The sequence below is a fragment of the Callospermophilus lateralis genome, chromosome 15, assembly GCF_048772815.1.
Source record: "Callospermophilus lateralis isolate mCalLat2 chromosome 15, mCalLat2.hap1, whole genome shotgun sequence".
In the NCBI taxonomy this organism is placed as follows: domain Eukaryota; kingdom Metazoa; phylum Chordata; class Mammalia; order Rodentia; family Sciuridae; genus Callospermophilus; species Callospermophilus lateralis.
The window spans coordinates 60,133,603-60,160,813 of record NC_135319.1 but is presented as its reverse complement, the minus strand read 5'-3'; the positions used below and the strand labels follow the sequence as shown (position 1 = coordinate 60,160,813).

Here is a 27,211-nt window from a genome sequence, read left to right as displayed (position 1 = left end):
TTCAATCTGCCTCTCTGGTTTTCTGAGGATGTAAACCAGAAAGCCTAAGTGACTTGATCTCTGAGCCCCAGTTTCCTAAGCTATAAGAGAGATAGTAATCTCTAGTGGGAGGATATTCATTATATATATGCGTGTGTGTGTGTGTATGTATTTTAAACCCACACACAAAACCCTATATTTTAGGTTGAAAAATTAAACACACCGGGCTGGGGTTGTGGTTTAGTGGCAGAGCTCTTGCCTAGCATGTGTGAGGCACTGGGTTTGATCCTCAGCATCACATATAAATAAGTAAAAAATAAAGTTACATCAACAACTAAAAAATATTTTAAAAAGAAAATTTAAACACAGACAATTGTGGTTCTGAATCTGTGATACTTCCAGGGTCTCTTGATCAACTGGGGCCACAGCAGGCAGGAGAATAAACACAGAGGCCAGTTTAGTTTGTCTGACTCAAGACCATCACCCAGAACAAGGGATGATCTGATTCAGTCTTGGTCTGGACTATATCTCTTCACACTATATCTCTACCACATGCAGCTTGGGCTTATTGTTGGGGCTGTGGGAAACTTCTCAATCTTTTTCATCACGAGAAATCTATTAATGGTTTTTCCAAGCACTGCAAATGCTTCTTCCCACCAAGCCAATCACACTTATAGCATGTGATGAAGAACTGGTAGTTATTTGCACTGGGACCACTGCTTACCATAGAAAGAGGCCTGGAGCCAAGTGTCTAAGTTTAAACTTTTCATCAGCAAATGGCCCCCAAGTAAATACTGGCAACTCAAGTACTACCTCCATTAACAATATCTCTACCCTAAATCATGAAATCCTTTATGACCACGAGGAAGGTGCTCCCCATTTGTTTCCTATGGGCACCCCATCTTTTTTGAATTCTCCAGTACAGAACTGCCTAAAGTTCTTGGTGGTCTTAGGCACAATGTCTGCAAACAGCTCCATCTTCATGTGACCAACTTCCTGTTGAAAAAGCTAACATCAAAGAACACCATGGTCTTGACGGGCTTGAATTTGCCACCACCATGTCCATGACCCCAAAGCAGAAGGATATTCATGATATTAAATTGCCAGGATACAGGCCCTGCCTTGGGGTGTTGCCAGTCCTCACAAGGTCCTAAGTGGAACCCACATACTTCTGCTCTGTCTCCAGCTTCTGCTTCAGGCCAGAGGATACAAGAGCAAGTGAAACTGCTAACACTTTCAGCTAAGGGGTGCCAGGGTAGGGCAGTGGGCTAGCATGCATGCCACACTGGGATCAACCCCACCAGCTCTGCAAGAAAACAAAACAAATCGAGCAGAACCCCAACATATACAAAACACAACCTTTCAGCTAAGAGATTGATTTTTCTAATTACTAGTTAATGTCTTCCTTTTGGAGCCTCAGAGAGCCTGTTCACAACTATTTAAAATGCAAATTATTTGAATTTTCTCATGTAACTAGCTCAACATAAAATTATCCACACACTAAAATAAATTTTCATTAACTGACCTGTCTAGTAGAGTCATTGGCTTTAAGTGATAATGATTTAATTTCTCTTAACTAATTGGTATCTTCTAAATTAATCCTATTTTTGCTTTCTCAAAAAGCAATGTAAATTATAATAAGGACCATTTATTAGTTTTATTGATACAAATAAAAATTAAAAGTTAATATTTAATGAGTAATTAAGTGTGCCAGACAACAAGCTAAGCATTTTATATATTTTGTGTTATTTAATTCTTTTTTTTTTTTTTTTTTGTACCCTGGGTGCTTTTTCCACTGAGTCACATCCCCAGCCCTTTTTATTTTTTGAGACAGGGTCTCACTAAGTTGCTTAGGGCCTTGCTAAATTGCTGAGGCTGACTTCAAACTTGTGATCCTTTTACCTCAGCTTCCCAAGTTGCTGGGATTCCAGGCGTGAGGCACCACATCTAGCTATCAACTGAAGTTTTTATAAGCAGCATATAATATTTGTGAAAAGAGGAGAGAAGAGGGCAGGGCAGAAAAAAAACTTCTCATTTTTTCCTGTTTTGTTTGAAAATTTAGAATCATAATACATAATACTGTCATAATTTATTTTTATAAATAATTAGACAATAAATTTATATTGTATATATGGTATTTTTTGGAACCCATGGTATTCTGAGGCTTTCTTAGTCTGTGTCTAAGTTGGCAAAGTAAAAACCTACATGGAATTTTATTGTTTCTCCAATTTCCTGCATTTTTAGAAAATGATTATATTCTGCAGAAAAGGTCAGGTTTGTCAGTATCCCAAGAAAGTCAAATTCTAGGAGGAGAGAGTAGGATACAAAAGAAATCCTCCGTTTTCCTAAGTTCTATATTCAGAAGTATAGACAGAATTCAGGAAATCTAAAAGAGCTTGGTAACCATGGCATGTAAGGGAGTATATTCTCCAAAATTTTTGGTAGGGAGTGTAACAACCTAAAGAAAAGGAGAATCACTTCTCGATGGAATCCAGGAAACAGACTGGGAAGCTGGACCCTCCTCTGTGTTTCCCCACCCAGCAAGCATGAGGCCTGGCCACCATGCCTTCAAGCTGGGGGGACATATAGGATAGGTTGCACAGTCACTGTACAGGTAGGTTTCCCCAGATGTTTTATGAGCAGCACATTCTTTTACTTTACAGGCAAGGTCACTTTGATTTGATCCTCTCCTGAAGATTGTAGATAAGGGAAGTGGCCTGCTGCCCCCCTCCATTTCCCTTATTATCACATTCTGTTGTGCTGGGGATTGAATCCAGGACCTTGTGCATTTGAGGCAAGCGCTCTTCCAACTGAGATATAGCCCCAGCCCTTGTTATCACCTTCTTTAGAGTCCTTACCTCACTGCAAGCTTTCCTAGGCACTGATTAGTGTTCACCCCCAATAAAAATTTACCCACAATGTAGACTCCTAGATGGATATTGGACTCTAATCTTTTTTTTTTTAAAGAATATTTTTATGGACTGGGGATATAGCTCAGTTGATAGAGTGCTTGTCTTGCATGCACAAGGCCCTGAGTTCAATCCTCAGCACCAAAAAAAAAAAAAAAAAAAAAAATTTTAGTTGTAAATGAACACAATAACTTTATTCTTTTTATTTATTTTTTATGTGGTGCTGAGGATCGAACCCTGTGCCTCACAAGTTGAAGGCAAGCACTCTACCACTGAACTACAACCCCAGCCCTAATCTTTTTTTTTAAAAAAAATATATTTTTAGTTGTAGATGGACACAATAACTTTATTTTATTTGTTTATTTTTATGTGGTGCTGGGGATCAAACCCAGTGCCTCACACATGCCAGGCAAGTGCTCTACCACTGAGCCACAACCCAGCCCATGGGCTCTAATCTTGATGTCATCATTTACAAGTTTACTAGCCTTAGCTACATTACTTCACTTCATTTAGTTCCCAATTCATCATCCAAAAAATAGGTATAATTATACTTAGTTCTCAGAGGTTTTATGGGGGTAACAAGTGTAAATTGCTTAGCAAAGTTCCTGATATATGGCAAACAATTAACAAATAATAGCTTTAAAAATTGTGTTTAGGGGTCCGGGGTGTAACTCAGTGGTAGACTGCTTGCCTGGCATGCATGAAGCTCTGACCTTGATTGATGTCCAGCAACACACACACACACACACACACACACACACACACACTTGCATTTTCCCCCTTGGCTTTCCAATATTAAGGTGGAGAGTAAAATACCTTGATAACTTCTCTATTGATTGGAATTAACTGTAGAACAAAACAAAACAGTGAGGAAAGAAACACCACAAACTTCATCTTTGAGGAAATGTAGATCCAAACTGCTCCATATGAGGACAGAAAGCAGATAATGGGATGCAATCAATTTAGCAGAGAAAAGAAAGACAAGAATGCAAGCAGGTGGAGAGGGGAAGCTAAGGAGGCAGTCTGGCAGGCATGAACACCTCAGAAGATGGGGTGAGAACAGTGGGCACTTAGACCCACACCACATCCAGCAACCACACAGGCTCCATTATTTACCCCCACAGGACACCAGAGCTGTATTATTTGGAGAAACAGAACGTGAGAAACTCAGAGGAGGATAGCAGAGAGCACTAGATTGGAAATAGGAGCAGAGAAACACTGCTGTTATTGGTCAAGGAGAGTCAGAAGCCCCTCCTCTACCTCACCTAAGAACACCTGTAGCTTGCCCTATCCCCCTTGGCAGTAGATTAGAAGATTGTTTTGGAGAAATATTGAGTGGCTTGAGATAAAAGAGAATATTAGAGTGGTTTATTGGATTCAGTTCTTAACTCCTCGGTAATAGAAGTTCACATGCCTATCTTTCTCATGGCCTCATATTGGGGAGAATATACTGCTTCACCTCTTGGCTTTACAGCTGACCATGTGAATTTCTTGGCCTTGTTAGAAAACATGAAATAAGCAGAGACTTGACATGGGTTTGCATGGTTGGTTTGGTCTCTTGTTCTGTTTTTTATCATGAGAAGAATATACCATGTGTATATATTGGTCTAAGGTAGATCAGAGGCATGTGGAGCAGACCTGAGCTCAAGCCCAAGAGAGCCCTGCCTGCAGATGGGGAAAGCAAGAAATAAGTGGTTACACTATATGCCACTAAAATTTTGTGGTTTCTTGAAAAAGGTGACTTACTACAGATCCTGACTTATGGATACTTTCCTCATAAGAAAAGCTGGCTTCTTACACTTTCCCCCTACAGTGAAGCCCACCAATTGATAGTGTCTCATCCCTATAGAGCCCCCAGTCACCTTTTTAGTGCATTACTCTTTTTTTTGGGGGGGGTACCTTGGATTGAGCTAAGGGGCACTTGACCACTGAGCCAAATCCCCAGCCCTATTTTGTATTTTATTTGGAGACAGGATCTCACTGAGTTGATTAGCACCTCGCTTTTACTGAGGCAGGCTTTAACTCATGATCCTCCTGTTTCAGCCTTCCAAATTGCTGAGATTATAGGTGTGTGCCATCATGCCTGGCTTAGTGCATTACTCTTAAATATGGAAGGACAGCCAAGGATTACCAAGTACTTGAAGCAAAGAAATAAGGCAGCACAAATGACAGAATAGAAGGACAAGGACAGGTTGCTACTGCTATATATATAAAAAGATGTAAAATTCAGAAAATAATAAAGCACTCATGGGAATTCAAAATGGACAGCCAACATGGAAATTTCTGTAGAAGAGTTGGAAGTCGTGTTTTTGAGTAACATAAGAGGGAAGAGAAAGAACCATTAATTGACATAAATTTCACACTGAGGTAAACAACTAATCAAATCTGGACCCATAGCAGAGTACAGAAAAGCTTAAAGCCTTTCAGAAATCTCAAGTTGGTAAATTAAACTAGTGATTGATTTTATTCACAAGTAAATGACTTCTTATAAAAGTAGATTCAAACTCCACAAGGGCAGAAGCCACATCTTCTTTATCAAGGTAGCACAGGATCACCCACAGTAATTATCCGTGGACTCAATGAAATGGAATATTTGTTCTAAATGCTAATCTTTTCTGATATTTATATATTATCTCAGGATTTTAGTTAGATGTATATCAGTAGATGTTTTCATATTTTCAAGTGAGAAAATAGTTTCAATTTGAATTATCACTGTCAAAATAATACAAAAATCACAGCTGCTTGATTTATTCAGCCAGTCATGAAACCCTTGCTACTTGCCTCCTTTTTGCAGTCTGTGGACAGAGGCAGCACATTAGCTGCAACCTCAGCAACCTTTGTTAAGAATTACATCATATAGTGAAATGCTACTCTACTCCCACCAGAATGGCTAATGTTAAAAACACTGTAGGTACATGTTAGGAGAGGGTTGCCTCTGGGGGATATATTGACTGGGAAGAGAGAGGTGCAGAGAGGAAGAGAGAACTGCTCTTTCTAGGGAGATGGAAATTTCTAAGTGGTATAGATGGTAGTCACACAGAAGTATATATGTATGAAAATCTATTGAGTTGTTATCCTTTAAGGATTTGTATCTACTCTACGTAATTAAAACTCAGTGAAAAAAGAATGACACCCAATTTAACATCAGAGCTATGTGGTGGTTATTATAGCCTTGCAGAATGAACAAATGAAACAGAATAGAGGCACTCAACCACCATGTTCTCATCGGCTAAATGCGGGATAACGAAGAGTAAGAAGTCAACAGAAGACAAGTACACAGATCTGGTCCTCAGATGAGTCCTCTCAGCAAAAAGCAGTTGAAGCTGGCTTTCTGCTCTAAATGTTCTCTTGCTCTCCGCAGTCCTTGAAGAGCAAGTAAATAAAGATTTCCCATAAAATGGGAGGTTTCAGAATGCCCTCTTATTAAGTTACAGTGATAACTACAGCTCTTTTGCAGGCATAAGGAAAGTCTAGTATCCTCGTGGCTCATAATCAGCACATTCTCACCTAGTGATCAAATTTCAGGAAAGGCAAAGAGATCATTTTACTAATTCACCATGGTTGCCAGCAAGACCAGGATGAAACATACAAGATACAGGCAGTGTCTCCTAGGGACTGGTCTCTGAAAATCTGAGATGCCTGGTGGGCATGGTATCAGAATAAGAGGAACAGCAGAGTGCCAAAGTATTTTAACTTCAGACTGAGCCATCCTCATGCTTCCGTCACCATAGGGATGCCCTTGACAATTGAATCAGAAATACTTGAGGTTGCCAGGCATGGTGGTACTCGTCTGTAACCCCAGCAACTTGAGAGGCTAAGGCAGAAGGATTGCAAGTTCAAGGCCAGCATTGGCAATTGAGACCCTGTCTCAAAACATTTTTTAAAAAGGTTGGGGATGGGGCTGGAGTTACAAGCTCAATGGCAGAGCGCCTGCCTTGTACATGTGAGGCACTGGGTTCGATTCCCAGTACCACATATAAATAAGCAAATAAAATGGGGCTGGGGATGTGGCTCAAGCGGTAGCGCGCTCACCTGGTATGCGTGCGGCCCGGGTTCGATCCTCAGCACCACATACAAAGATGTTGTATCCGCCGATAACTAAAAAATAAATATTAAAAATTCTCTCTCTCTCTCTCTCTCCTCTCTCTCTTTAAAAAAAAATAAAAATAAAAAAAGAATAAGCAAATAAAATAAAGGTCCATCAACAACTAAAAACAAATTAAAAAAAAATTTGAGGATGTAGCTCAGAAGAATACCCCAGTCACCAGAACCATGGTGATGATGGGGAATACCTGAGGTTAACCTTTTTAGATGCCTCATGCCTATGACTAGGCTTCTCAGTTATCTATTGTTGCATAACAAAGTACCCCTTTTTATTTTGCTGGAGATTTTGTGGGTAAGGAACTCAGGAAGAGCTTAGTCAGGTGGTCTCTGATCAATATGGCATTAATTGGGGGCTCACACACAAAAAGGTGCTCCTTTTTCTTCCTCTCCCTCTTCCTTTCCTCCTCCAATCCTTGCTCTCCTCATGTAACTTCTCACTCTCCAGGGACTCTCCACACAGCTTGGGATAAATCTGAAATGTCGCTCTTTATAGATCTATATCTATCTATCTATATAAAATCTCTCTCTATAAATGAAGGTACTGACAGTTAAATATTCAAGTTGGGAACTTAGGGGAGCAGTCTTGGCTAAAGATGCAAATTTGGAATTTTCGTATTATAGATGATAGATCACCTGATAGATGGTCAGGGTCTAGATGAGTTCACCTAGGCAATGTAGAACAAGAAGATAGAGCTAAGCATTGAGCCCTTGGATTCTCCAATACTTACAGGTTAAGAGATGAAGAAGATCCAACAAAGGATACTGAGAAGTAGCAGCCAATGAGGAAGAGAAGTCAGTGAAGAAATGGTTTCAAGAATGGTGGAGCTATGACTGAGTCAAATGTTTAATATACGTTAAATAAGGTGAAGACCAGGAATTGACCTTTGGATTTAGCAATGAGATAGTTGATGATTTTGATCAAAATAGTTCTGGTGAAGTATAAGGGTAAAAGTATGATTGAAGTAGGTTCAAAAAAGAATACCCCCTCAAATTCCATCAACTAATGAATGAATAAATGTGGTATGTTCATGCCACATTGGATATTATTCAACTATAAAAAAAATGAAGTACTGGTACATACTACAACAGAGATGAACCATGAAAGCTAAGGAAGGTAGCCAGACACAAATGGCCACATATCATATGATTTCATTTATATCCCGAATAGGTTAATGCAGATGGAAAGTTGATAAGTGGTTGGCAGGGACAGGAGGAGGGGTAAACTCAGACTGCTGCTAGATATGGGGTTTCTTTCTGAGGTGCTGGAAACATTCTGGTATTGGTGGTAATGGTTGCACAACTCCATGAAAATACCGGTATATTTCTGCTCTACAGTCTTTCCAAAACTCCTATGTTGAAACGTAACAATGTGATAACATTAAGAGGTGGGTCCTTTAGAATGTGATTGAGTCATGAGGGCAGAGCCCTTATGAACGGATTAGAGACCTTACAAAAGAGTACAAGGGAACATTTGCCCCTTTCTGCCTTTCAGAATACCTATTATTATTATTTTGTTTGCCAGGGATTGAACGTAGGGGTGTTTAGTCACTGAACCATATCCCCAGCTCTTTTATGTATTTTTTATTTGGAGACAGGTTCTCCCTAAATTACTTATGGCCTCGCTAAATTGTTGAGGCTGGCTCTGAACTGGCTATCCCCCTGCCTCAGCCTCCTGAAGCCGCTGGATTACAGGCATGTGCCACCACACCTGGCTTATTTGCTTTTGCATTTTAGGAGGATGCAGCAACACGGTGCCATCTTGGAAGCAGAAAGCAGCTCTCACCAGACACCTAATCTGCCAGCCCCATAATCTTGGATTTCCAATTCCAGAGTCGTGACAAATTTCTATTGTTATGAAGTTACTCAATCTCAGGTATTCTGTTATAGCAGCAACAGATTACAAGGACTTCAGTATCAGGGACTGAACTTTATGCTTTAAAATGGTTAAAAAAAAAAAAAAAAAAAAAAAAAACCAAAAAACCTCTCAAAGCAGGCTTATTCACTATTCTACTCCAGGATTTAACATAGCTCCTAGGATGTAAAAGTGGCCAACAAACATCTGCTAGAGTAGTTTTATGTTGCCTGGGCATGCTCTTACCAATAAAATGCTTGAAGCTACATGGGTTGACCAGATGGTCTGTTACTTGTACACAGGGCTTCTATAGGTATTCAGCTACAAACCCTTCCTTTCTGCCTAGTCAATTAAATAAGATTGGTCCATCACTTTTTGCATTTCTGATGAGCATGGGGAGGAGTAAGAGCAGAGAAACAGCAAATTTTGATTTCAGAGAATCAATGAAAGCTATGAACAAACCTCTATTATCAGCTAGAACATGCATCTAGTACCTTTCAACTTCAGGCCATTTCCCTATTAGTCTCTCAGAGAGAGGTAACAAAATTACTGAAATCCAATGCAATCAATCCCTGTAGCCTTTATTTGATTTAGTCATTCCAGAAGATTCTATTTCAGAAACTTAAGTTCTCAGTATGTCAGAGGAAGCACTTTGTGTTTCCAACTCACTTGACTACTTTGTAAAATTCCATGGTACAAGACCACCACAATCCTTGCCTAGTTACTTGTCTAATCATATTCAGTTCAAGAGGCTCTGAGGAAAGGAGGAACATACGTTAATCACTAGAACTCACTTGGAATATAGGCTAGCCTGATTACCAAAAATTAAGACAAATGCCTTTATACTTTTTAAATTGCAGATTATTTTTATATTGGGAAGTCTCACTAGAATTCTGGTACAAATTTAAAAACAATTACATAGGCAGGTACAGAATTAATGAATAGTTCTGGGATTTGTTCAACAGACAAAGCACACCTAGAGAACATAAAAATTCTTTATTCAACTTAATCCAGCCAGTATTGAGATAGTCCGCTTTATTAAAAACAAGACATTTGAAAAAATTACAGCAGAATTAGCAAGGCAGTGACTAAGTCACTAAGTTTAATTTTATATTCTTCATAGTCATTTGATAATCATGTAATGATGAACAATATTTTCAGCCACTTAAATGGAGGTAACTTCTGCAAAGAATAGATTTTTAATAGTTGTTGAATTTTATAAAAGAGGTTTAAAACATTAAAGTTTCTGGAAACAACAAAAAAGCAATATGAAAATAAACTAGAAAACAAAATATACCCATCCATTTCAAAAGGCTATATCATCTCTTGAATTTGTACTCTGCTGCCTTTCCTTTACCTCTTCATTCTCTTTTTCCTAGAGTGTAAAAAAAATAGCTTAAGAAACTACTCCTTAGGGGGTATTTTGTGCTGAAAGTGCCTCTGTTCCCTTCTCAGTTAATTGCAGTATTATCTGCATTTCAGTATGAAGAGAACTGTGGGGAAGAAAAGTTAAGTTACCTGGTAAAGGTCATATGCAGTTATGAAAAGCTGAATTAGGATCTGAACTCAGGTCCATCCAACTTTCAGTTTGCCTACGTTCTTTGTTGCTTCATGGCAGGGCAGGCCACCTTCCCGGAACAACTGGCACATGGTATTTCTTAAGCTAAGGCTCTGTAAATGTTCCATTCCAGGTCTAGAGGTCACTCTGGTCCCCAGGCACTTTTAGTTCCTTCTGCATAGCCTTAGAAATGCCTCCCTCCTGCCCTCAAAGGATTATAGTTGTTGCTTCTCTGGCCCTCCAGGGCCTTGATGCCAATAAACCCAAGAAGTTATTCCCCATCTTGGGCATTAAAGGAGTAAATGGGGAACTGTGTGCTTGCATAATATTAGTAAATGCTGCCTAGAAGCTGTTCTGTATAACAAAACTATGCAGGAAATGTCTACTTAATATATCTTTTCATATTGAAAATTAAAGAAAAGCCAACATATTTTATAATTACAGCTATATAACCTAAGATTTAATATATAGTCATAGATTTTATATTTCCCCTTCAGAATGGTAGCAGTGTTCTTAATAAGACTCACTCAGTCAAATCTTCTTTCCTCCCCAAATAATTACAACTTTTAACATTCAACATCCATTCACATAAATGCCATACAACTCAAAATTAAGACATTTATACTACAGAATGATACCAGTCTTTAATTACTAAAATTAACAAACATTATTACAATCTAACATAGCTCAACCTATATATGCTACACTCCTAAAGGAAGTGGCCACTTATCAGTAAGAAACATTTACTATTATCATGCATTAGATACTGTGAACAAAATAATAATAAATAAATAGGGTTTTTATAACTACCTTTAAAAATTAATTTTAGCTAGTGAAAATAATTGAAAGACCATTCAGATTGCTGAACATTAAAATGGCCACTCTATTGAAAATGACTTAAAATAAATAATTACTTTTGAAAAGTGAACACAAAACTACTTAAACAATGATTATTAAGGTGCTAGCCTCAAATATGACAAGCAATTAAAATCTAAAAACATTAGTATTGGTTTTCTATAATAAACTGACAGAGTCAAAAACAGTGACCTCAATATTTACTCAGGACTTGTTTTCGTAATTATCTCCTCATTGACTGATATTAAAGCAAAGAGTTCATTAAAGCAAAGAGTTCAAGGCCTCACCTTGGTATACTCACTGCTGTTTTTCTATCTGCTGACACTAAATTATAAACACTGTAAGAGCTAGGACCAACTCTCTTGTTCACCACTGTATCCAATAGCACTCTGTATAGTGCCTGGGACAAATATGAGGTGATCAACAAATATCTGAATCAATGAAAGAGGAGAATAAAAGAATTTTGACTTTTTTGTTTTCATTTTTTTTTTTGCAAATCATTCTCTGTTTAAACTACTATAAACTGGCAGCTCTAATTTCTACAAATATGGATTTAAAAATCTTACTCCAGAGATCAAAGGATCTGATCTCTCTCTCACACACACACATCCACACACACACACACACACACACACACACACAAATATACACACACTATAATCAAGACTACATAAGTCAAAATTACATTATGAATTATGAGATGTCAACATTGCATAAATAAAATTTAATAGTGAAAAAGTGATCTGGAAGCCCTGTGAACTTTTACCCTACACATTTGGAGGACATCACATGAGTCAAGGAAAACACAACAAAATTTCATTTGTTCAGATAATTATTTGATGTTTACATACATTTTTGGTTTGTTACTTATTCATAACTAATTTACATTTCTTCAAATTAACATGTGTTCCTGTTTCGCAAGTAATCAAATTATATCGGTGAGAAAAATCCTCATAGTACCTTCATTAAGTTGCTGATTCTAAGAAAACACTGAACATGAACATGTACAAAAGAGGCATTAGAATAAAACAGCATGTGCATTTTTAATATTTGTACAGTTTGATCTTTACATATCTGGAGAAAATATGAACAAACTCAGGTTTACCATGCTAAGATAATGGTTTAGATGACTGCCACAAAAGTACATACAAAACCATGAAAACGAATCATATCCTTAGGTTCCGTGATTACTGAGAGGATTTCCCCTGCCCTAAGTGCTTTATTATATTTCTTAAAAATATAGGAGCAGCAGCTTATAACAAGTCTCCACTAGTGCATTAATGATGGAATCAAAACGACACAACAGACTCATAAGGATGAGAGGACTGCAGAACAAACAGAAGTCACAGTTTTATGCTTCTTCTTGCTCTGGATAATTTAGAATTTTGCGGTGTGCCTGACGTAAATATTGCTGCTGTTTGAAGTAAACCTTAAATGCTCCTTTTATGGCAACAAAAGCAATTCCACCCTAGAATAAAAAGGAAAATTAGCTTTTTATAATGCAGGTCTAGACAGTAAAAAGAATTTTATTTAGATCACCAAAGACATAGGCTTTTATGCTAACCTAAATCAGGTGACTGCAAGTGAATGGTTATCTTTTCTAATAGGGATTGAGAGAGATAGACATTAGAAGTAACAGAATATGGAAATGCCTTCCCCATTATCCTACCTGAGTAATTTTCCTTCCACTTAGTTCTACATCCATTCTGATATAGTAAGAAGAATGTCAAGGCACTATGTGCAGAGTACCAGAGGGGAGAAAATGGAATAATAGTAATGAAAGCAAGGGGATTGGGGTTTGGCTCAGTGGTAGAGTGCTTGCATAGCATGTTTAAAATCTGGGGTTGATCTGAGTCCTCCCCCACCTCCATAAAGACAGTAAACAATAGGAGAGCTTACTATATGCCAGTATTTATCTGATTTAATCCTTGTAATTATTCTAAGATAGCCACCCATTCTACAGGCACAGAGAAGTCAAGAAATTTGGTTTATGTTTCATAGCAAGGCTGTTTCTGGGTTAGGATTTAAATCAGGATAGGGCACAGTGGCACATGCCTGTAATCCCAGTTACTTGGGAGGCATCAAAAGTTCAAGGTCAGCCTCAGCAATTTAGCAGGGCAATTCAACTTGGTTGAGACACTGTCCCAAAATAAAAAATAAAAAAGGCTATGGCTATAGACTGCTCAGTGATAAAGCAGCTGTGGGTTCAAACCTCAGTACAAAAAAAAAAAAAAAAAAAAAAAGAAAAAGGATTAAACCAGGCATTCTGACCCTATAGCAGAAGCTCTTTACCATAATCCAGTTGGCAAATGGGATGGATAATGATTCACCCATATTCTGTAATTTACTTTCCAAATAGTTCTAGAAAGCCAGAACTACTATAGCTAGTACATGACAGTGTGATTAAACAGATGCTTAAGGCACAGGAGCCATGAATCCAATTTTTGTATACCCTCTCCTTTTTAAAAGCAAATATAGTTAATTGTTATTTGTATGTCACTTGAAACAGTAACAAACATTAAAGCCATCTTACCAAGATTGTCCTTTGTAAATTAGAGTTAACACTACTGAACATCAGTTTACCAACTATTGTCGCAATAGTAGGAAAGACAAGGGCTCCACACAAAATTCGGGTAGCAGAGACATGATCTGCTAAAGGATTAGCTTCGGCTGGAATTCGGGGAACAGGACAACCAATCCCTATAGAAAAGATGCAGTATATTAGTGCTAATACTTCAGAATAGCTACAAAAAAATCTCCAAACATTTCTCTAAAATGTTATGGTTCTTCTATAAGGTCAGTTTGACAGAAAACCTTATAATCAAAATTCAGGACCTTACCTGGAAATATACTGTTCAAAATTTGTAGTTTATTTGAATATTTGCGCCATAGTCTAAGCACATAATCCTCCCAGCGAATCATCTTGCCTAATATCAGCATGACAGGAATAGTAGGAAGTCCAATTAAAAGAAATAAAGGATCAGCTCTCTCCATAACATCCAGACCTTCTTTATGGCCTACAACCTATGAAACAGTTAACATTTGTTAGAATTGTTTTCTTATCAAATGAAGTGGTGCATATTTGAGTTTAGTTCACTTTATAGGAAATGCTTAATTTCAAAAGATATAGAAATAAATATTTAAAATAAAAACTGGAAAGCTATTGGTCTGGATTTTTTTTAATAAGAAATCTCTTTATTCAAGGAAAAAACAAAGTCCATGCTATTTCATATTACATTGAAATTAAAAATGGCTGATTACATTTCAGTGGAGGAGCGGGGGCTTGGTGTTTGCTTCTATTTCTCTCATTTGATTTTGTTGGAGTGGGATATAGGACTAGGATAAGATTCTAGGTCCTATCTGTCTTCAAAGAACATCTGTATTCCTGCTATTCCTTCTAGGAGGTAAGCACAGTTAGCCAAGGGGTAGGACTGGTTGTCTTTTGAGAGATGGCTGAAAACTCACTTCTTGGGACTTGGGTATAGTTCAGTGGTAGAACATGTGCTGCCCATGTACAAGGCCCAGGGCACAGTGGCACATGCCTATAAGCCCAGCCACTTGGGAGTTCAATCAGCCTGGGCCACATAGTGAGATCCTGACTCAAAAAACAAAAAAAAACAAAAACAAAAACAAAAAAAACCCAGCAGTAGCAACATAATAATTTCCTTCCTTTCTTCTTCTTTTTCTTTTTTTTTAAGTTCCAAAAGTAGGAACTAGGCTGGATGTTAAGGTTCCTCTGTTCCAGGATGAACTGCTTCAGCTGCCTGTGTTCAGATTAAGAGATAGGTGCTAATGCTTCTTTCTTGCTATATAGCACTGGACATGTAAAATCTCTAAGCTAGTAAATTAGAAATAACAGTTTCTTTGTCACAAAACTGCAATTTGAGAAATATCATGAATGCAGAGGAATAAATTACAATAGGTAGTAAGTAGCTGGTAAGCTTCATGGAGAAAAAGTAGCTAAGCCTATAAGGAGGGTTTAGATTTGGGTAAGTGGAGAAAAGACTGGAAAGGCAGGCAGTAGGCAGAGAAGATGACATAAGCCAAAATACAGAGGTAAACTAAACAAAATAAGGATGGAGGGCTGGGGATGTGGCTCAAGTGGTAGCGTGCTCGCCTGGTATGCGTGTGGCCCAGGTTTGATCCTCAGCACCACATACAAACAAAGATGTTGTGTTCACTGAAAACTAAAAAATAAATATTAAAAAATTCTCCAAAAAAAATAAAATAAAATAAGGATGGAGTGGAGGACACAGGTCAATAGGCCTCAAAGTAGGATGAAGTATGACTGTGGAGGACTCTGCATTTTTTTCCAAGTCAGTGAATCTCAATTTTTTTTTTTTTTTAAGAGAGAGAATTTTAATATTTATTTTTTTAGTTTTCGGCAGACACAACATCTTTGTTTGTATGTGGTGCTGATGATCAAACTTGGGCCGCATGCATGCCAGGTGAGCGAGTTACCGCTTGAGCCACATCCCCAGCCCTCAACTTTTATTGATTATAATCATGACAAATGATGTTTTACTATTTGTGATTCATTCCAGTGACTATATCTAGATGTTTGGGATGCCATCAACATTTTATGAAGAAGCCTCATAATACTTTATTTCACCATGATTATTAATGGAACAATCATTAAGACTGCTTACTATTCATAGGTCAATGCAACTTTTAGAATATTAGATATAACTCTGTCCCTTTTTTTGCCATGCACTCTCTATATTATAGAAAAGCAAATTACATCATTTATAAACCTAAGTGTGTTAACTACTACTGGGTTACTTATGAAATATTTAATCAACTAGATGTGTTGGTGCAGGCCTTTAATCTCAGCAACTTGGGAGACTGAGTTCAGCAGGAGGATCAGAAGTTCAAGGCCAGCCTCAGCAAGGCCCTGAGCAACTTATTGAAATCCTGTCTCCAGGAGGAAAAAAAAAGGGTTTGGGAATGTAGCTCTGTGGTAAAGTGGCGCTGGGTTCAAATCCCAGCATCAAACCCCACCTCCCCAAAAAACCAAAACCAAAACCTAAAATCCCCAAAAACAAATACTGGGGAGTAAGCTGTTGAAGCTGAAGGTACTTTAAAAAGATTCATTTGGAAGGATGGATAGAAAAGAATGAAGTCAGAGAAACCAATCAAGAGGGTCCTTTAGCCATCTAGGTATGATGAAGAAATGACAAAAAGCCAGGTGGTAAAGATTATAGAAAGAAAGCTACAGAAGCAAGGCCAAGGCCTATCAAAACAGAAAAACTACTTAAGACTTGGTTAGAGGACTGGATAGGGAGCCATCAAGTAGGAAGAGCAAAGGCAATCTAAAATTGTAGGATACAAACCCAGAATGGAAAGACAGTAGGAATCAAAGACAGAGAAGTTATAATTGGGAATAAATTTAGGTTTCCAGACAAGTCTGGAATCCTCTGAAAGAGAAATTAGGAAAACTACTTCATTTACAATAGCCTCAAAAATAAAATACTTGAGAATCAACCTAAAAAAAGAGGTAAAAGATCTCTACAATGAAAACTACAGAACACTAAAGAAAGAAATTAAAGAAGACCTTAGAAGATGGAAAGATCTCCCTTGTTCTAGAATAGGCAGAATTAACACTGCCAAAATGGCCATACTACCAAAAGCATTACACAGATTTAATGCAATTCCAATCAAAATCCCAATGACATTCCTCATAGAAATAGAAAAAGCAATCATGAAATTCATCTGGAAAAATAAGAGACCCAGAATAGCCAACGCAATCCTTAGCAAGAGGAGTGAAGCAGGTGGCATCACTATACCAGACCTTAAAACTCTCTAGAGAACTATAGTAACAAAAACAGCATGGTATTGGCACCAAAATAGACTTGTAGACCAATGGTATAGAATAGAGGACATAGAGACAAACCTGTGTAAATATGGTAATGTCGTACTAGACAAAGGTGCCAAAAATATTCACTGGAGAAAAGATAGCTTATTCGACAAATGGTGCTGGGAAAACTGGAAATACATATGCAGCAAAATGAAATTGAACTCCTATCTCTCACCATGCCCAAAACTCAACTCAAAGTGGATCAAGAATCTAGGACCAGAGGCCCTGAGCCTAATAGAAGAAAAAGTAGGCCTAAATCTTCATCATTAGGCTCATTTCCTTAACAAGACTCCCAAAATGCAAGAAATAAAATCAAGAATCAATAAATGGGTTGAATTCAAACTGAAAAGCTTCTTATCAGCAAAAGAAACAATGAGGTGAAGAGAGAGCCTACAGAATGGGAGCCAATTTTTACCACATGCACAATAGATCTTCAGGATGTTTAAGAACTCAAAAAACAACAACAAAAAACAAATAAAACAAAAAACCCAATCAATAAATGAGCTAAGAAACTGAACAGACGCTTCTCAGAAGAAGTTATACAATCATTCCGTATGAAAAAATCTCTAGTAATTACAGAAATGCAAATCATAACTACTCCATCTCACTCCAGTCAGAATGGCCATTACCAAGAATATAAACAACAATAAGTGTTGGCAAGAATGTGGGGAAAAGGTACATTCATGTATTGCTGGTGGAATGCAAATTGGTGCAACCAATCTGGAAAGCAGTGTGCAAGCTCCTTAGAAAACTTGGAATGGGCTGGGCATGGTGGTGCACACCTGTAATAACAGCCTCAGGAGGCTGAGGCAGGAGGATCATGAATTCAAAGCCAGCCTCAGAAACTTAGTAAAGTAACTCAGTGAGACCCTGTTTCTAAATAAAATACAAAAAAGGGCTGGGATTGTGACTTAGTGGTTGAGTACCCCTGAGTTCAATTCCCAGTACCAAAGAAAAAAAGAAAACTTGGAATGGAACCACCATTTGACCCAGCTACCCCACTCCTTGGTCTATATTCAAAGAACTTAAAATCATCATACTGCAGTGACCAGCTACATCAATATTTATTGCACCACAATTCACAATAGCTAAACTGTGGAACCAACCTAGACCCTTCAATAGATGAATGGGTAAAGAAACTGTGTTATATATACACAATGGAATATTACTTAGCATTAAAAGAGAATAAAATTATGGCATCTGCAGGTAAATGGATGGAGTTGGAGAAGTAAACGAAGTAAGTCAATCCCAAAAAATACCAAAGGCTGAATGTTTTCTCTGATAAGTGAATGCTGATCTATAATGAGGAGAGTGGCATAGGAAGAATGGAGGAACTTTGAATTGGGCAAAGGGGAGGGAGAAGAGGGGCGGGGGCATGGGATAAAAAAGGCGGTGGAATGAATCAGACATCATTACCCTAGGTACATGTATGATTGCAGAAATGGTGTGATTCTACTTCGTATACAACCAAAGAAGTGAAAAATTGTGCTCCATTTGTGTACTATGAATTGAAGTGCATTCTGCTGTCGTGTATAATTAGAACAAAATTTAAAAAAACCCAACTTAACTGCAAAAAACAACAACAACAACAAAAAACCTAGTCTGATTTTAGTTATGTGTGAAGTCAAAATAGGTCATTGAAGAAGAAAGGTTAAGCTGCAATTACACGACCAGAAAGAACAGGATGAAAGGCTGATCTGAAAACACACACACACACACACACTCACACACACACACAGTAAAACAAGACGATAGCTGAATATCTTTAAGGAAGAGATGAAAAAGAAGAGAATCAAGTGCTTGGGAATGAATCTTGAAATTTTAAGACTCTAATCTTCAGAAGTTACTGATTGTAGCAGTTTATAATAACATAAGATTGGAAGCAATTAATTGTCCATCAATAAGAGACTGGCTAATAAACTGTTGTAATTCCACACACAGAATACTAAATTTTTGTATAGTCATATAAAAAGACCCCCAAGAGGGGAGGACTGGGGCTATAGCTCAGTTGGTAGAGTGCTTGCCTTACATGCACAAGGCCCTGGGTTCAATCCCCAACACCACAAAAAAAAAAAAAAAAAAAAAAGAGGGCAGCCAATTACAGTGGGTGAAGTAGCAAATACCTGCAATCCCAGCAGCTCAAGAAGCCGAGGCAGCTGAGTTCAAAGCCAGCCTCAGTAACTAGTGAGACCCTGTTTCTAAATAAAATATAAAAAGAGCTGGAAATGTGACTCAGTGGCTAAGTGTCCCTGAATTCAATTTCTTGTACAAAAAAAGAAAAAGGGCTACAGGTGCTGGGGATATAGCTCAATGGTACATGCTTGCCTAGCATTCATGAGGCCCTGAATTCAATCCCCAAAACCACCCAAAAAAAGAAAAAGAAGAAGAAGAAGAAAAAAAAGCTACAGTTATATTTCAGGGGATAGGAGAGTAGAGCAACAACAACAACAAAAAACCCTGTTTGTTTTTTCTTGTACATGAAGTCAAACTGGAGAAATATATATGAAACTAACAACAGTGGTTACCTAGAGAGATGAGATGGGACCTGGACAAATGAAGAACAGGAATAGGAAGACTTCTCACTAGATAGCTTTTTATATCTTTTCTTATTTTAAGCCACATCACTACTTATCCAAAATAATAAATTAAAAATATTTAATAGATCTTCACATCAAAGGTAGTATTACTGAATAAAGTAAAATAATAAACCTGCATCACTGTTACTGCTCCGTAAGTCACAGCTGTCCAATAGATAGAGCCAACCATTATTCCTGCTGCAGCAAATGGACAAGCTTTTGAGATCAGTCTATCTGCAAGATCCAAGACATAAACAACTGGACCTGTAATAGGAAAAAAAAAAAAAAGTTTCAACATAAGGTGGATTTTTAAATTGACTTGTTCAATATTTCCTATAGATCTAAAATACTTTTATGAAATCTTATATTCTGATGTTTTAAAAATTTGGTAGAAACTCAGATTTGAACAGTTTAGCATTTCTCAGTCACTTGTATGAATAGCAAATATTACTTCCTAAATTCTAAGAAATAGCCTGTTCAAATCTTTATCTTTGTTATTGAACCTATAATTAGAGCCTCAAATACAGCTGCTCCTTATGAAAGGACGAGTCCTCTTACTTCCATTTCTTAATCACACTGGCTACTGCAGAGTGAAAGGGCCATTTTAGCTTGCTCTTTTCAAATAGTTCCTGGCAACCATTAAATTCTGTAGTACTTGGTAAGAACATCACTTTCTCTGGCTTCCCTCATTGTGTATCTTGGTACAGTGTGTAAAGGTAACCAAGGCTATTTTCTTGTAGCTACACACTTTATTTTACCTTGATTTTCAATATGCTATATTTAGTTGAATATTATTCTTGAAAAAGCTTCTTTTTATGATTACGATGCTAGTTTTTATGGCTTTTGAACAACTTTAGATGACAATTATGCTTCTATTATGTGCTTACTATTTTGGAGATATTCTTCTAACTGCCATTAAGTCAATAATTTAGATCCAGAATTTTTTATAGAAGTGGAAAGGTCTCAGGTTTGTTCCACACAAGGCCAAAGAATTGGATAGCTAAGCTTAACCAAAGGTAAAGGAATTGATTTAGTAATCATTGTATCTATTGAAGATTTCCTCTATATACAAACTTACTTCAGACATTTTCTTAGAAATGTATAAGAGTTACTATCAACCTTTGGGGGTTTTAAAATCTAAAGGAGGCTATACACAAAAGCAGTTATCTTCACCATACAAAGAAATTAACAAAACAATCTGGTAAAATAATTCAACATTTAAAAATAAAGTATCTTGTGGATCCCTTGATCAAGATTCCTCATTGACTGCAGAAGCCAGTGATATTATAACTATATAAAGAGAGACTATGATGTGGGGCTGGGGTTGTGGCTCAACAGTAGAGCGCCCACCTCTCACGTGTGAGACCTGGGTTCAATCCTTAGCACCACATAAAAATAAATAAACAAAATAAAGATATTGTGTCCATGTATAACTAAAAAAAAAAAAAAAAAGAGAGAGAGACTATGATGTGAAGGGAATATTAGGAGAGATGTCCAAGGACCTTTGATTTAAATGTAGCATATTAATTTATCATTGTCAAGTTTTAACTTAAAAATACAAAAACTATGATAAGGTTATCTTTTGGGACCAAAGAGATAAAGTAAACCTAATTCAGTGCCTACTGACTAACAACAGGTAGCATTTTTTGAGTGACTCTTACAGAATACCAGGTGAACACAGGCATTACATGAATCATTTAATCTCATAAAATAGTTTAATTCTTGAAATACATAATTTTACTGGATTAAGTTTATAATTCCCTCAGAAGGTACAATAAAAATCATCTTAGTGAGTTACCAAAGATACCTCCAATGCTAATACTAGAAGACCATGGGTGTACATATATAACACCTCTACATTTCAACTACCATATTCTTTTTCTTTTTTTGATACTGAGGATCAAGGCCAGGGGTGCTATACCACTGGGGCTATATCCCAAACTTGGTTTTATTTTTTATTTTGACAAGTTCCTAAGATGGGCCTCAAATCTGCCTTAGACTCTAGAGTTGCTGGTATTACATGAGTGCACCGCTGTACTTGGCCTTTCAAATTCTTTTTTTTAAACATATTTTTTTTAGTCATTGATAGACCTTTATTTTATTTATGTATCTATATATGGTGCTGAGAATTGATCCCAGTGCTTCACACATGCCAGGCAAGTGTGCTACTGCTGAACCACAGCTCCTCAAATTCTTTATTGAAAATTTTTAAATCAAAAAATTCAAGCCACAAAAGAATATCTAGAGACTCCCCAGCACATGTACCCATCTGCCAATATTCCATTTATCGAAGGTCAATTCCTTCACTTGTAAACTATATTTCATCACCTTACCAATTCTTCCAGGTCCCAGGTTCCAGACAATTCTTTCCGACTCTCCTACATCATTTCCCCCCTACTTTTTAGTGGCTTACTTCCATCAAACAAACATGTTATTATTTCTTCTGTCTTAATAAAAGAACTCTTGACCCTTCTTGACCCCTTAAATATATTTCTTTGCTCCTTTGTAAAAAAAATTCCTCAAAAGAATTGTATCTTTCCTTTAAATTCTCTCATGGACTCACTCCACCAAAACTGCTCATAGCAGTTTCACAACCTCCACATATCTAAATTCAATGGTCTAAGTTCAGTCTTCCTCTTATTTGGCCTATCAGCAACATGACACCTTTATTTCCTAACATATGGTTCTTCAATTCACTTCCAGGACATCACCATCTCTTGCCTTTTATCTTACCACTTATTTTTCAAACTCTTTAGTTGGTTCCTCTTCTTCTTGACCTCAGGAAGCCCAACCTCCTAATCCCTACTTCATCATACTCCCTATTCGATTACTTTGCTTTATTTATATTCTCTTTTTCCAAAAGCGCTTACCATAATATACTCTAATTTACTTATTAAATCTACTTCCACTTACTATAATAAGGGTTGAGTAACTGTGACCTGTGGGCCCAATCCAGCCAGATGACTTTTGGTAAATAACGTTTTATTGAAACATTCCACATGCAAAGTTTAAAATAATACTATCTGGTTCTTTACAGAAAAGGTTTGCTGATTATTACATTAGAACATAAGCTCCAAAGGGAAAAGGATTTCTATGGTTTTATTTACTTAAAATATTTTTTTTAGTTATGCATGGACACATGTTTGTTTGTTTATTTTTATGTGGTGCTGAGGATCGAACCCAGTGCCTCACATGTGTAAGGCAAGTGCTCTGCCACTGAGCCACGATCCCAACCCTGGTTTTATTTATTAATGTATCCCAAGTTCCTATGATTCTCAAACAAAATGAATTTTCTATTGAGGTACTTATAGTAGTTGGAAGTATCTATTAATGAAGTGACATAATTTCTTTTAAAAAACAACCCATCATAATACTTTTATCTATCACAAACAATGGCAATCTAGATTTTTGAACTGTTTTTCCTTAAAAGATTGCAGAGGGCTTTCACAAAATGAGCTCATTGCCCCCCAGTCCCCTGAATCACTGGGTATCAATTTTTTTGTACAAGAAATCCTTTTGGAAGTTTTCTGCACATTCCATGGGTTGAAGATTTGCCAAATACATGCAGACTGCATTTTATACCACTGAATTCTAGTTTGTTGACAAAATTCTGCCTTGGCTTTTGCCTTAAGTTTACTTTGCCTAAATCTTCATTGCACTTCCAGACATACCATTCCAAGATTAGTTTAATATTTAGAAGGGGGTGGACAACAAAAAACCCAGTGTTAAACATGCCATTAGAATAATAAACTGCCACCAAAGGGAGGTACTTTTGAGAGCTAACAATTATATAGGCAAGATATTTGGTGACTAAGAACAATCACTAAAATCCTCTGGATAACAGTCTACCAAACTCATACTCTTCTTATCAGGGAGCTTATGTGCCCTATCCTATGGCTTAGGGTCATAATCTTAGGAAAATAACAACAGTCACTAGCTGCTTCTTATTGTCAGATTATAGCATAAATAATTATGGAAATGGGGAAAGGCAAGACCCCAGCCCTTGAAAAGCTCCATTCTAATGGAGCAGCAGTATAAATATATGTATCATGAAAGGTAAAAATCTAGGGGCATACAAATTTCATTATTTTAAAAAGGCATTATTGGGGGAAAAAAAACATTATTGAATTTTTAATGCTGTGGTGGGCCTTACCACTTATGCTCTCAACAGAGATGATGACTAAAGAAGTTTTATGTAACTTTTGAAAATCCAATAATTTAAAGGGAAATAAAGAAGTCTACAATTAAAAGGAAGTCTATTTTGTGAATTCTTTTGTACAATAAGGAAGCTTTTGCAAAGATAACTATATCCTAATATTTTGGGTAAACTCAAGATTTTTACATTTCAGATTTCAGTGACATCAAAAAGTGAACTGAAAATATTTTGGTAACTCATTAGTTCATGTCTATTAAAAAAAAGAAACAATCAGTTTTGTCTAGCAGATACTGCAAAAGTAGACTTTTGAATGACAACTACTGTCATTGTCATTCAAATTCAAGTCTATGCATGCATGGTTGTTAAAGGTACATTTTGGACTGTGTGCAGTGATGCCAAACTGTAGTCCCAGCTACTCAGGAGGATGAGGAGGGATGATCACTTAAGCCCAGAAATTTGGATCAGACTGGGAAACACAGTGAGACCCTGTCTCGAAAAACAAAAGAAAACAAAAGAGCCAGGTCTTGTGCACACCTGCAATTCCAAGGACTCCCAAGGCTGAGACAGAGAATCACAAGTTTGAGGCCAGCCCTGTCTCAAAATAAAAAGGATGTAAGATGTAGTTCAGTGGTAGGATGTCCTTGGGTTCAATTTCGAGTACCAAAAAACAACAACAACAACAACAAAACAACAACAAAAGAACCCCAACAACTAAAAACCCCTAAACAAACAAAGGGTACATCTTGAAATTTAAGAAATTAGAGACTGAAGGGCAGGTTGTTGATAGTGTTCAACATCTGTTGGCACAGCTTATAATAATACCCAGAATTTCCAGGGCCTATTTCTGGGATACAAAGAATATCCTCAAAACACCTATGATCAATTCTTGAGAAATGTTATCACTGTGACTTGTCAGAGTGCAAAAGTCTCTTAACACATGATTTAATGAGCACACACAGGTGCTTCACAAGACAACCTCATGTAAAGTTTCTGTAAAGACTGAACAGCTCCCATGAACTCCAAGGTTTCTGGTAAGTGGCCAACAGTTTATCACATAGATTTAACAAGTAAAATAGATAGCACACAGAAGCCACTCAAGTTCCTGTTTTTTTTTTTTTTTCCTTTTTCTGCTTTGCACTGAACTGGTTTTGACCAAGACCCAAACTCAAATGCCAACCAGCTAGGATAAGACCACCAATCCTATTTTCAGTGCTATCCACAAGTGCAGATTTTTGAGGTCACTAAGAGTCTCACAATATAGTTCTAAACTTTTCTCTTTGCTCCAAATCTTTTTGTAGCATTCTATGTCTGAAATGCTCTGTTCCTACATTGATTAAGTCTGTATGAAAACTCAATTTCCCAGCAAAAACTAATCTAACTTGATAAAGGCTCACTGGTTTCCCTTGCCCACCCTGGTCATATCCCCTGAGGCTTCCTTTATATACTACTCCACAAAGTGCACTTACCCCTTTGCTTGTACATAATATTAGTACTTTATGTTCTTGTTCAATGTTTGTTCAGTTGTTTCAATGTCCTGTATGTCTGTCCATGTCAGCATCATCTTAAGACTGAAAACTCCCAAGGGACAGGGGCCATGTCTGTTTAACTCGTTTTGTACAGTGCCTAGGACAGAATCATGCACAGATAGGTGCTTAAAAAATGCTTTTTGATGATGATTGGCATCACTCTCAAGGACCCTCTAGGCCACAGCTATCTCAGAGCGTCAGCACATGGTATTTGGCTGTATGTTGGGGCACTTTGGTCTTCTCCACAGGGCAATGAAATATAATGGCATTGGACCTAGCTGCAGTACCCCGTGGCAAGTATTTAATTCAATCTGGTATTAAAATGGACTTTTTAAGGCTGGGGCTGTAGCTCAATGGCAAAGCGCTTGCTTAGCATGGGTGTGGCATTGGGTTCAATCCTTAGCACCATATATAAACAAAGGCTTATATTCATCTAAAACTACAAAAAATAAAAATTAAAAAATGGGCTTTTAAAAAAAAAGTAGTAATTACATGGTCAACAAATGTGGATTTTATTGAAAACATGAAATAATACCAAACAACCAACTGGATTAAGAGTTCAAAGTAGCTGGGTGCATTTGGCACACGCCTATAATCCCAGTGGCTCAGGAGGCTGAGGTAGGATGATTGCAAATTCAAAGCCAGTCTCAGCAACTTAGTGAGATCCTGCCTCAAAAATAAAAAATAAAAAGGGCTCAGCATGTGGCTCAGTGGTTGAGTACTCCTGGGTTCAATACCCAGTACCAAAAAACAAACAACAACAACAACAACAACAAAAAGAGGTGGGGAAGTATACAGGAATGTTGATGGGACAAAAAAAGTTTTTATTCTTTAGGACTGGATTCATCACTATCTTAAACACTAGACCTTTGGATGCTACATCTAAGAGTTTATTTAAGTTTCATTTTTGATTGCTCTACTTGTAGGTTGAGATTTTATCATCTTCATGCAAGAAAAAAACATCTGCTAATTCAGGCTGTAAGTTGCTTTGCTTAATAACAAGAAGTCAGTCATTAGATTATATAGAGAGAAGGGTTAATTTTATTAGGCAGTTTTTTAGATAACCAAACTATTAGTAATTGATTAAAAAACTCAAACAACCTCAAAGAATGAAAGATCTAGGCTATGGTACTCATCTACTTTGACCCTAGGTGTACATTACATTGCCATAACTAATAACTAAAAATCAATATAGTAGTTATGATTATTATAGTTTGTGCCAAGGGAAAGCTTCCATTTTTTTTTCCCCTCACAAAAACAGAATAGACCATAGAATACTTGTGGGCTATAAGGTCAAGTACTAAGTATTTATTAGGCATGGAATATACAACAATTTCTCATAAATATTCTTTAAATAATTGAAAAATCTTATAGCAAAATTAAGAAATGTATGATAGTATGGTATAAACTATTCAGATTGTTAAGGTAATTTTAGGTAAAGATTATAGAGGGGATAAGATCAGAAAGTTTTTTTAATTGCTTTTTTTTGAAGTCTCTGATGTGAAAAAGGAGGCCAATTCTAAGCAGAGAATGAAAAGTACAAGTAAATAAAGTCAAAACCAAACAGGGTTGTCAAGACCCTTTTAATGAGAGCTGACTGCTGAAAAAACCTTTAAGGTGTGATAATCACCACCATTGATTATCTTTAACTAATACATAAAAACAGCACTATTTATTATGGGAAGCAAGCCTTTTCCAACTGGTACTCCCCCTTCATGTTTTAAAGTAATGCTTTTTTTTTTTTTTTTCCTTTTTGAAATGAGATCTTACTCTGTTCCCCACATTGGCCTCAAACTTCTAGAGGCTCAAGTGATCCTCCTGAGTAGCTGGAACAATTGG

At 37.1% G+C, this 27,211-nt stretch overlaps 1 protein-coding gene and 1 pseudogene across 2 annotated transcripts in view; both read right to left on the bottom strand.

Moving 5' to 3' along the window:
* Positions 1-524: 524 nt before the first annotated feature.
* Positions 525-1,039, bottom strand: LOC143381065 (peptidyl-prolyl cis-trans isomerase H pseudogene; annotated as a pseudogene).
* Positions 1,040-9,825: 8,786 nt separating this feature from the next.
* Positions 9,826-27,211, bottom strand: part of Marchf5 (membrane associated ring-CH-type finger 5) — a 35,717-nt gene continuing 18,331 nt past the window's right edge. Inside the window, exons 2-6 of one of the 2 annotated variants that reach the window (XM_076835068.1) lie at positions 25,313-25,469; positions 19,824-19,954; positions 14,098-14,281; positions 13,791-13,957; positions 9,826-12,725 (exon numbers count right to left, since the gene is read on the bottom strand). In XM_076835068.1, the coding sequence (XP_076691183.1) occupies positions 12,609-12,725; positions 13,791-13,957; positions 14,098-14,281; positions 19,824-19,954; positions 25,313-25,328 (615 nt within the window). In that variant the 5' untranslated portion in view covers positions 25,329-25,469 and the 3' untranslated portion in view covers positions 9,826-12,608. The remainder of the gene's footprint in view (positions 12,726-13,790; positions 13,958-14,097; positions 14,282-19,823; positions 19,955-25,312; positions 25,470-27,211) is intronic. The other variant, XM_076835067.1, reaches the window with a different exon arrangement.